This window comes from Westerdykella ornata (genome assembly GCF_010094085.1).
Source record: "Westerdykella ornata strain CBS 379.55 unplaced genomic scaffold EI97scaffold_10, whole genome shotgun sequence".
NCBI classification, from domain to species: Eukaryota; Fungi; Ascomycota; class Dothideomycetes; order Pleosporales; family Sporormiaceae; genus Westerdykella; species Westerdykella ornata.
Genome location: NW_022986860.1, coordinates 511,884 through 522,301, shown reverse-complemented (window position 1 = coordinate 522,301; position 10,418 = coordinate 511,884). Strand labels below are relative to the sequence as shown.

At 50.6% G+C, this 10,418-nt stretch overlaps 5 protein-coding genes across 5 annotated transcripts; 2 read left to right on the top strand and 3 right to left on the bottom strand.

Moving 5' to 3' along the window:
• Positions 1 to 296: 296 nt before the first annotated feature.
• On the bottom strand, positions 297 to 1,132 carry EI97DRAFT_433351 (uncharacterized protein). The gene is made up of 2 exons (XM_033798374.1): positions 699 to 1,132; positions 297 to 649 (listed from the first exon to the last, which is right to left on the bottom strand). Exons 1-2 carry the CDS (start codon positions 1,035 to 1,037, stop codon positions 611 to 613), a joined length of 378 nt encoding a protein of 125 aa, XP_033654057.1. The 5' UTR covers positions 1,038 to 1,132; the 3' UTR covers positions 297 to 610.
• Positions 1,133 to 2,108: 976 nt separating this feature from the next.
• Positions 2,109 to 3,165, bottom strand: EI97DRAFT_458439 (uncharacterized protein; the record flags this gene model as incomplete). The annotated part of the gene is made up of 3 exons (XM_033800912.1): positions 2,109 to 2,559; positions 2,622 to 2,903; positions 2,969 to 3,165. 3 exons carry the CDS (start codon positions 3,163 to 3,165, stop codon positions 2,109 to 2,111), a joined length of 930 nt encoding a protein of 309 aa, XP_033654056.1.
• A 459-nt stretch (positions 3,166 to 3,624) lies between these two features.
• Positions 3,625 to 4,672, bottom strand: EI97DRAFT_433350 (uncharacterized protein). The gene has a single exon (XM_033798373.1). It carries the CDS (start codon positions 4,503 to 4,505, stop codon positions 3,894 to 3,896), a length of 612 nt encoding a protein of 203 aa, XP_033654055.1. The 5' UTR covers positions 4,506 to 4,672; the 3' UTR covers positions 3,625 to 3,893.
• Positions 4,673 to 5,127: 455 nt separating this feature from the next.
• On the top strand, positions 5,128 to 5,597 carry EI97DRAFT_377374 (uncharacterized protein; the record flags this gene model as incomplete). The annotated part of the gene is made up of 2 exons (XM_033795604.1): positions 5,128 to 5,389; positions 5,437 to 5,597. 2 exons carry the CDS (start codon positions 5,128 to 5,130, stop codon positions 5,595 to 5,597), a joined length of 423 nt encoding a protein of 140 aa, XP_033654054.1.
• Positions 5,597 to 7,662, top strand: EI97DRAFT_42919 (uncharacterized protein). Its single transcript, XM_033797386.1, has 8 exons — positions 5,597 to 6,017; positions 6,080 to 6,145; positions 6,207 to 6,296; positions 6,352 to 6,411; positions 6,674 to 6,977; positions 7,097 to 7,233; positions 7,293 to 7,323; positions 7,378 to 7,662. The coding sequence occupies exons 1-8, from the start codon at positions 5,645 to 5,647 to the stop codon at positions 7,403 to 7,405; spliced, it is 1,089 nt and encodes a 362-aa protein (XP_033654053.1). The 5' UTR covers positions 5,597 to 5,644; the 3' UTR covers positions 7,406 to 7,662.
• Positions 7,663 to 10,418: the final 2,756 nt, after the last annotated feature.

Below are 10,418 nucleotides of genomic sequence, written 5' to 3'. Positions count from 1 at the left end.
TAGACTTGGATGAAGTGCAAGGCAAGTTGGAAGACATGCTACTCTGAAGAGGAGATGCAGTTGGGTCCAGCTTGCAATGGGTTCCAAGCTGAGGGGGTGTGTCAGATGGTAAGCCAGTTTATGGACATCCTATCTAGGACTGAAGAGGAGGACTGGGAGAAACTGTCTGTACCGGTACTGTCTGAGAATATGTGGCTAGTGATTTTGCAGTGGCTAGTGCCCTGCACAGCCTTGGTGCCCAGAGAAGGAACATCAAAACCGGTGTCAGGCCTCAGCCTCACCCACACAGGTACATACCTGAATACAATCAGTCAACCCATCTTCAATCAATCTTTCTGTCACCGTGACATCTTCAGATACCATCAAATCTGACAATACCCTTACTCATCTACCTCGAATTCGAACTCCCCCATCCTCTCAAGCTCCCTTAGCTCTCTTCTCGCACGATCTAGTACATCCTGCTCAATATACAAGCCACCTGCAGCGTGCTGAAAGTGCTTCCTTGCAAATCTGTCGCACTTACTCTCACTCACCGCAGCTCGCAGAAAAGCCCTAAAGTCACCACCGTAACGCTGCCGTACATACAGGTAATTCCGCTTAATCCATGCCTTCAGCACTCCAAAAGTGAGCTCGATTGGGTTGTAGTCTGGTGAGTACGGTGGCAGATACTGTACAGAATAACCAGCTGATTCGATTAGGTTGCGCACCTCGTCGTTGGTGTGGATTGACACGTTGTCAAGCACAATAACCAGTGCCTTTGGCCCATATATAACTCGGAGAGATGGCAGCAGAGTTTCTTCCAGGTATGCAATGAAGTCTTCATGGTTGAAATAACCCTCTTTAATGGCCGTACACCCAGGGAGATAACCAGTAATTGTATAGGCAGGGAGGATCGCCCACGTACTCCCACGGGAGATATCTTGTGTATAGCGAGTCGTCGTACCTACAGGGCCGTAGGCCATGTGCCTCCATCCAGTCTTCTCATTAAAGATAGATTCGTCCAGGAAGATGATATCTTCAGCGGCGTAACGCCTCATTGTATTACGGTAGTAAGCTCTGAGCTCTTCGTTTCGATTAATACTAAATGGCCACAGTGTACGATGACTCCATCCTTTGCACGCGAGAAACCGAGATACGTTTGACTGGGTAATCCGGACGCCTCTCTCCACCCACAACCAGTGTGCAATCTCATCCTGGTACATCCATCCTGAACAGATTAGATGGCGAAACAGCGCATCTGAATCTTCATCCGATATATGAGGTGGATGGCCGAGTCGCCCACGTATAGGTGCCCGGACTGAGCCATGGTTCTGGATGTTGTTGGCTACATTATACACCGCCCGTCTATGGCAACCTTCACGCTCCACGATCGCCTGTTGAGGCCATCCTAAGAGGAGGAAGCGAGCTATATTTAAACATGTACGATTGCTTAAACCACGGGTGCTTATAACAGGTGGAAGAGGGCGCTCAGATACCGTAGGTAGAGCGGAGACTCCATACGGGCGAGGCATCACTTTCACACGTCAGCACTGCAACACCAGGGTATTGCCTAATCGGGCGATACTCACTGCAGTTTCAGCTTCAATTTGACGCGTTAAATCACGATATATATGGAGTTCTTAGGTGGTTATGTTACTGTCCTCGGCTCCATACATTTTTAGGTGAGGACCAAGACGCGAGCCGAAATGCCAAGGAGCGTCGGATTAACGCATACAATAGATGTGTCTGTGTTGTGACCACCGCCGCAGTGCCATTGTCGCATTTGCAGTGTCGTTCTGGGTTTGATTAGACTGGCCGATTTGTCCTCGAATGTACCGCGTGCCTAGTTCAAGTATGTCAATCATTCCTTCAAGCGGTTGCTGTTGCGTCTCAAGACCATAGGTAGCTAGTGTTACATCAACGTCAGCAGCGGTAACGTGCCATTTTTGGGAATTGGAATCCGTGTTGGAGGAGTTCGAAGTAGATCCAAGCAACAGAGTTGAGTCATTAGCCGCGAATGCTGCATCTTCTTCAAAAACATGACTTGCTGGATCTGGTAGGGGTGCGCCTGCGGCTGTCGAATTGCGGGAAAAAGCTGCATTTAACGCTTCCGAAAAAGTTGTAGAATCTTATGCTGCAAATTCATTGCCACCGGGCATCTTGACTGTAAGGGCTCCGGTCGTCATGTCAGGGATAAACTCAATCGCCTCGAACCCGTATTCAGTTAAGTTGGCAGTCTGGAACTCCGCCGAGCTCAAGAGAGCACTGACAGACGAGCTCATACCCATGATATCTTCGTCAACAGAGCTACGCCGCCACGGCGTACCAGGATTGATGGTGTCCAGGACCGGACCATTATCATAGTAGATTCTGCCGGCCCAGGGATGATTGGCGCCACTCCTGTCAAATCTGAAGTAGAACTCAATAGCACTGTCATAGTTATAGTTCTCAGTGCCGATCAAGAGTTTTGCGTCATCAACTGCTTTCGTATGCAACATCGTCCCCAGCCTTCCATGAAGGAAACCTTGCCAGTTCTGCTCAGAGCCCCGGGCATCGGCCGGATTATTAGTGCTATCGCAGCTACCATGTGTCAGTTTTCAATAAATTCCTTCAAGGCTTTCCGTCAGTCTTCAATGGCTTACGTTGCATGGATTGGGGCGCAATATGTTGTGCCTGGGGATTGGTGGTTCGGTCCATCTCCGCCTTCAGCCCAAGAGGCAGGCGGAAACTCATCGCAACTGTAAGTACGGCCTGATGGCCGTAGCGCTCCAACAAATTGCGAGTCTCTGCCGTCCTCAATCATTAGAGATAGCTCTGCCGGTGCGCCAACATGGATTATAGTAGGCCATTTGAGGCCAGTCACAGGTCTTCCATGATCGTCCCACAAAGGAGGTACAACTTGGGGTCGGTTGGCCTCAGGGCATCTATGCCGGAGTCAGTTCAAGTATCGTTGAGATTTGAACATGCGCAGTAGGGACCTAAAATATACCTCGGCCGTGCATACGTCCCTTTCCAGTTGGGCGGACACATCCGCGCCCTCCGCATGTTCTGCGGGGTTTCATTGTTAAGGTGATTTTGAGTCTGATGATTGCCAACATCCCAATGGAAAGTGCGTGGATTATTGACTGGCGAGATCAACCCGTTCTGTGCGTGCCACTGGGCCACATTGTTGCATATAGCCGGCATTTTGTCACAGTTATATCTGACTCGGATTAGAGGGCAAATACAGCAAGGGTTGAATAGGGGTTTTCACTCGAGTACAATCTAGAAAAGTATTCGCGTCAACCATCTGAGCAGGACGGATAGGAAGGGAGCCACCGTGATGAATACACATACCGGACGAGGGAGGCGGATAACGGGCTGGAAATCGAACTGGTCCTCTCTTCGCCAGTGAGGAGCTTGGATCCAAGCGCCGTTGGCGATTTGTACGGGACGCCATTGCGTAACTTGGTTGAACTGAGCCTGAACAGGTTGATGAGACAGAAGTAGGCACGACAGCAGAAGATGAACTGCTTCATGTAACTTCACCTTCGCCATGATATTCGCAGTCGGCAGCCGGACACGATGATGGCAAAGCAGCAACTACCTAGTGTAGGGGCCAGGAGTTATAAGCCTTTGACCAAGGAACACTTTGCACATATATAGTGATGCTTTAATATCCTTGTACATACATCAATGTGGTCAAGTGGTGCAACATTCGGTGGAATCACTGACCAGACGTTTAAAGCAGACGTACAACTGACTACTCATACATATTGAACCGTGCCACCAGTCCATAACCGTTTGACCCGGATTCCCTGTCGTATGATAGTAAGCAATAGCCAAGTCGAAGCTCGCGATGCCGCCACGCATTGTTGCATCTACATTTGGGGGCCATGTTCCTGTATTGCCCTGATGTGTTAGGCTCGGAATCCTTAACCTAGATGGAGCCTATTTGCTTTTCGCCTGGCCCAGAACTCTTCAACAGAGATTCCTAATTCGCCTATGAGGAAAGTGGAGATGTTCAGCCAAGCGCGGTCATTCAAAGTTTGCGCATGTATATGCTTGAGGAAGATTACAGGAGGTTGCGTACGACCCGTGTTCTCGGTAGCGCTGACAGGAGCCGTACCCGTTGGGTTTGGGATGGCATTCTTCTTATACGTGATGAGAATTTGCTTGTGCCATGGCTGATCCAGGTGATCGTGGAACCCAGTTACGACGTCCTTTACTGTAATTGGGCGTCCATCTGTGTTTTCGATGAGGAACCCTTTGTATTCGAACCCGTACGTACACATGTAAAAATGAACACCGGCAGAGATGTCCGAGCTGTGCACATAGGCGACGGAGACTGGTGGTTGTGCGATAGACTCTGCCGCAATCGGATGAGAGAGGAAAGGACTGAGCTTCTCCGTGCCATTTTCATCGACGCCGTCCTCGACCTCAATTTCACTTAGTTCTCCCAAGACATTCCAGTGGAGACGGGAGAAAATGAACTCCTTAACGCGGCCAGGCGGATCCCGACGGGGAGGATGTGTGGCACTATCCATGACGGTGACTGCAAGCTGATTGAAGAGAATCCAGAATCGTAACCACAGATTGTGGATGACGACGAAGTGAGAGAGTATCGGGGCGTTGTCCGGGTCTGGGCGTGTTCTTATATGTGCCGCTGCGGCGTAGTTGCTGACATTTCAATATAATGGCGGAGACAACGGGGAATACATAATCTTATGGTACGACAGTATGCTGCAACGTCAAATTAAGGTTTCTAAGCTTGCCAAGAATGCGACACCTCGCCGGCAGTGGGCCGGTCCCCGACGGGCCGACGCGTGGTGCAGTAAGGGTTTTGGTCTTCATGTTGTGCATTCTAATTATATATAATCCCGGACAACTATCCCATTTCGACGATATTGCCTCGAGAGTCCCACCGGTAGGTTGGTAGTGCTCCTAAACGCTACGCCGCAATCTCATGGATCAATTCACCGGAGCTCTACCTACCACCAATTTTCTCAATCACGAGGTAAGTCAATCTGGCGGGTTCAGAATCGGACCACAAGGTGATTTGCGCTGCCATGCTGTGACCTACACTCCCCTTTGCTAAGAGTCGATGATATTGAATTCCTCTTCGCAAACAACCTTCTTCACACCGTCTAGGTCATACTTCGAGCAACTATGCACATACTTGCCACTGTCTTTCTCTTTTCCCAACTTTGGTTTCTCCGAGCTCTAGCCATTGTGGCAGCAAACGAAGTTGTACCTGGTGAAGTTGTCTGTCGGTACAATGCTACGACGGGTCCTGAAGTCAACTACTACACTTGCACGCTGCTGTCTCTCAAGTACCAGCTCACTGTGGATAAGTTCTTTGAGCTGAATCCCAGCGTAGACAGAGACTGTGAGGGAATCAAACCAAACACGGATTACTGCGTCAGAGGCTGTACGATACCTCTGCGCTCTGCAAAATGTATTCTGAAGACTTTCCAGGGATCCAGCAGCCTATCTCCCAGGACGGTTTGTGCGGGCCGTTGCACGGCAATACTACGTGCCTTGACACAGTCAAACCCTGTTGCAACTCGGAGACGTGGAAGTGCGGCGACACCTTGTATGGAGCTCGCCCTGGAAGCTTTTATATTTCACTAACATAGCCACCAGCGACCACTGCCTTCCCGGCACTTGTTTTTCCGGAGCCTGCATGGGTTCCCCGTCAGAGTACAGTCTGGATGGGAAGTGTGGATACAGAACGACAAGAAGCTCTGTGGTGGAAAATGGGGTCAGTGTGGTACGCAGTCTGTCGAGATGTGTGAAACATGCATTGATTCTACTCACAGGTACCGGCCCCGCCTACTGCGGATTGGGAACATATCAAAGCGGCAACTGTACATTGCCTACCCCAGGAGAGACGCCCTCCGCATCTTCAATCACTAGTACCGGTGCACCAACTCCTACACCGGGATCAATTAGTCCTGATGGCAGATGTGGCTCAACGAACAGATTTACATGCAAGGGCTCTTCCTACGGAGACTGTTGCAGTAGCTCAGGTTTCTGCGGCTCAACGGCGGGACATTGTGCGTATATTATGCGAAGACTTTTGTCAAAATTTCTCATTGCTGATCAATTCCAATATCAGGTGGCGGAGGGTGCCAAAGCGCATTCGGTGATTGCACCATCACTGACATTTCTCCAGATGGCACTTGTAGGTGGCAACCATTCCCTGAACGCGCCAGAACTCTGCTAAGGTTGTATGATTCCTGTAGGTGGCGGTACCAATGAATACAAATGCAAAGGATCTGCATTTGGCGACTGCTGTAGCTTATCGGGCTATTGTGGCTCTACTACAGACCATTGTAAGTCACTCTTCTAAAAATTTTATATTCTAGGATTCTAATTTGAGTAATGCAGGCACTGCTGGCTGTCAGGCTGCTTTCGGTATTTGTACTGACGACTCTCTTTCTCCTGATGGTACGTATCATGGGACTGGGGAGAAACAAGACGCATCTTTGAGCGATCGTATGGCTATCATCTTGCTCATCCAGTGCTTTCTAATATTCCCACTACTGTGGGATTCTGAAGCTGCTGGGGACTGCCTTGTGCAAGTCGCTTCGTACGATCTCCTCGAATGCCTCATCCGTCACCCCACCCGTATCCCACACTCGAGCTGGCAGAAATCGTCGAACAGCTTCCCCGGCTAGCAAATACATTTGCTGATACGTCGCTTTCCTAGGTACATGCGGCGGCACCAAAGGCTACAGATGCAAGGGTACCTCCTTCGGGTCTTGCTGCAGTAGCGCAGGATACTGTGGGAGCAGCGCCGACCACTGCGGTGTCGGTTGTCAGTCTACGTTCGGCGACTGCTCGCTTCTTCCACCGACCAAAACTTCCGCCACACCTCCCACGCCAACCGACATATCTCAGGACGGCACTTGTGGAGGGACAAAGCGCCTCAAGTGTCACGGCAGTACCTTCGGCAATTGCTGTAGTAGTAATGGCTATTGTGGAAATGGCGTGAACTTCTGCGCTCAAGGCTGGTTCGTATCCTACTTCTCAATCTTTCTTTCCGAAAGTCCAGAGGGGAAACGAAAAAGCGCCTCTTTCCCCCTTCCCCTTCCGCTTCCTTTCATGAATTGTCCTGTTGATTCTTCCATAGCCAAACACCATTCTCGAGCGCATGCATGACGTCCAATATACCGACTTTGAACGGCGATTGCGGCGCCTCCAAGGGTGGTTTTACCTGCACCGGCGGGCCATTCGATGGGCAGTGTTGTTCCGCTAGTGGCTACTGTGGTAAGTTCATGGTACAGGCCTCTCCGAGGGATGAAGACTGACCCCCAATCCAATACCAGGCTCCACAGATGCTCATTGCAAAAGTGGTTGGTAGGTTCTCTGCCGAACCTTCTGCGATTGCGGCGCTAACGTGATGTTCTATAGTCCAAGGAATTACGGCACTTGCAAATAGGCTAGACTCTCCTGCCAAGTCGGTCAGGCTAGGCGCGTCATATCATGTCAGTTAAAGTACTAGAAATGGATGGAAAAACAATAGATGTGCCCCCTAGCCCCAGAAATCTGATAAAAGCTCGCGAGATGAGCAATTGTTTCGAAGTCCGACACGATAGACTTTATGTTTACTATAGCAGACTCGTTAGGTTTTGGACAGGTAACCTACTAAGACATAAGGCGGAGCCGTATGACCATCGATGTAAACAGAAAAGGCATTCCGAAAATCCCATTGACAGACATTGGTATACTACGCCAGTACAAGAAGCCATGAAAGTACCGATCCCACTCGTAAACCCCCATGCCTACACGAAACCCGTGCAAAAAGTGAGACAGTAATGTAGATCTGCATACCGACTCCGAAAAGGAACATATTCGTTCGCAACTCGCACAACCGATATACCCGAAAACACATGGTAAAAGAGAAGACTCACATACCGGACGCACCTCCGCCATTTCCCCATCCTCACACGCATCTACTGCTTCTGCATGCCCTCTACAAAATCCAGCGCCGCTTCGCGGTCCACCACATCAATACTGCTCGTCTTATTCGAATAGCTGACACCATAGCACTTCTCCGCTACAAGCACCATCTCCGGCCTGAAAGTCGTGCAGATAAACTGGCCGCCGCCTTCACCACTCTCTCCACCCTTGCCGCTCAACTTCTTCAGCATCTCTGCTACAGCTGTGCGGTACTGTGCGTCCAGGTTGGCGTCGATTTCGTCGAAAAGATAGAAGGGCGCGGGATCGCATTGCTGAATGGCGAACACGAGGGCGAGAGCACAGAGTGACTTTTGACCGCCAGAAAGCTGCTGGATGCGCTGCTGTTCATCATGCTTCGAATTGAATGACACGGAGATGCCGACACCGATGTAATTCTCCACGTTGGAGCGCTTATGCCTGGAGGCGGCGCCGTTGCGTCGGTCCCCCTGGTCATCGCTTTCATCGTCGTAGCCGTTGCGGCGACCCGCTTCTTTATCGCTCTTGCGCTGGATGACAAGCATGCCTCTACCGGCGGGGACAAGCTGCACGAAGACCTCGGCAAATGCTTTCGATACCTGCTTGAATGTACGCTCAATGGCTTCGTCCTTGCGTTGATCGAGGATGCCGATGAGGTCTTCGATGGCTTTCCTAGACGTGTCCAGCTCGGCCTGGCGGTCAGTGAGGGTGCGTCGCTGCTTGGTGAAATTCTCGTATTGTTCGAATGCCTTCTTGTTAACGTGAGAATACTTCTTAAGCGATTCATTGACCTTTCGTAGACGTTGGGATGCCTGTATGATGTTAGCGAGTAGCTTAGCCGCTAGTATTGCATAACATACCTTCTCTGGCGACCACTTTCCGTACGTTGACCAGGCCTCCTCCGGTAGCGTACCAAGCTCTCTGATCTCCTTCTGGACTCTTGCCAAGTCCTCCATTGCCTGAGCACGATCCTGCATACTCCTGTCCATGCGTTTCTGGTTCCTCTCGATGGCTCTAGCAAGCTCGCGGTTGGTGTTCTCTTTCTCGGCCTTTGTCGCTTCAAGCTCCGATAACTGGGAGCTAAGCTTCTCGATCTCATGTTCCGCCTGTGCAATCTTCTCGTCATAGCTGGCAAGCGTGCGATTGATACTCTTCAGTGACCGCTCGCACTCTTTCAGTTTCGTTGACTGATTACCTGTCCCGCCAGCTCCATGTTCCTGAGAAAGTAACTGGTCCAGGCTCGGTTGCAGATTCTCACGAAGTTCGACTTCGATCTCTGTCTTCCTACTCTCGAGGTCTAACCGTTCGGCGGAAATCTTGGCCAGCTGGCGCCGTAGGTCTTGCACCGCGGATGCAAGTGTAGCGAGCAATTGTTCCTCCTGCGTTGACAAAGCCTTCTTGAACTCTGACCCTAATTCTGCTTCGAGATCGCTCTGCCGGGCTCCTAGATCGTTGATCGATGACTCCAGCTTGGAAGCTGTTCGGCGGCTTTCCTCCAATGACTCCTGCTTGTTTTGCAGCTCTGCCTGCTTTGCCCGCAATTCTTGTCTCAAAGGACCGTAACTGTTTTCCACCTGATTCATCTGTCCCATGAGCTTACGCAGGTCGCTTTGCGAAGCGGTGATAAGCTGTTCAAGTTTCTCCAATTCTCGTTTGATCTCTGATTTGCGGGCGCTGAGCTCATCGACTGCATCGCGCAACTGTTTGACATTGTGCACAGCATCAAGGCGTGATTTGGAGGGATCGGCCCATCCACCATATAACGCACCCTTCTTTTCCGCCTTGTCTCCATCGGGGGTGAGTGCCTTCACACCGTGGGTACGAGCATAGCCAGCGGCGATCGTCAAATCCGGACATATGATCACATTACCGAAGATTGACCTGAACGCAGGCTCAAACCTGGGATCGTATTCGATTTTCTGTAACAGGGGTTGGGCATCAGTCGACTTGGGAAGCTGTGGATTCTTCGGTTTTATGCCAACAAGGGGTATGCAAGTCACACGCCCTCCTTTCTCCTTGTTAAGCAGCTCTACGACTCTGGTAGCAGTGTTGGCATTGTCGACGATAAGATGGAACAGGCTATTCCCAGCACTGACTTCCGCCGCGGTCTTGTAGTTGCTATTGACCTTCATCAGCTCAGCAACAGTTCCGTAGACTCCACCCAACTGATGCTGCGTCTTCAAACGCCGGAGCGTCTCTAGTCCTCTGCTGGTATGATGGTCCATAAGATGCGACAATCTGCTCTCAGCCGTCTGGAGTTGGGATTTGGCGTTGGAAAGTTGTGATGTGATTTTCGCGTCTTCTCTCCAGAGCTCCTTTCTCTGGTCTACAAGACGCTCGTTCGCATCTTTAGCTTTCTGTACCTGCGCCGCATGATTTTGAGTGTTATCACTCTGGTTTTCGATCGTCGTGCGGAGGCTGGCAATATCGCTTTCTAGCTTTTTCACCTCCTTCTGCAAACTGGATACCTCCTCGTTTGTCTCCATCAGTACTGCTTTCCTGGTGGCGAGGTCCAT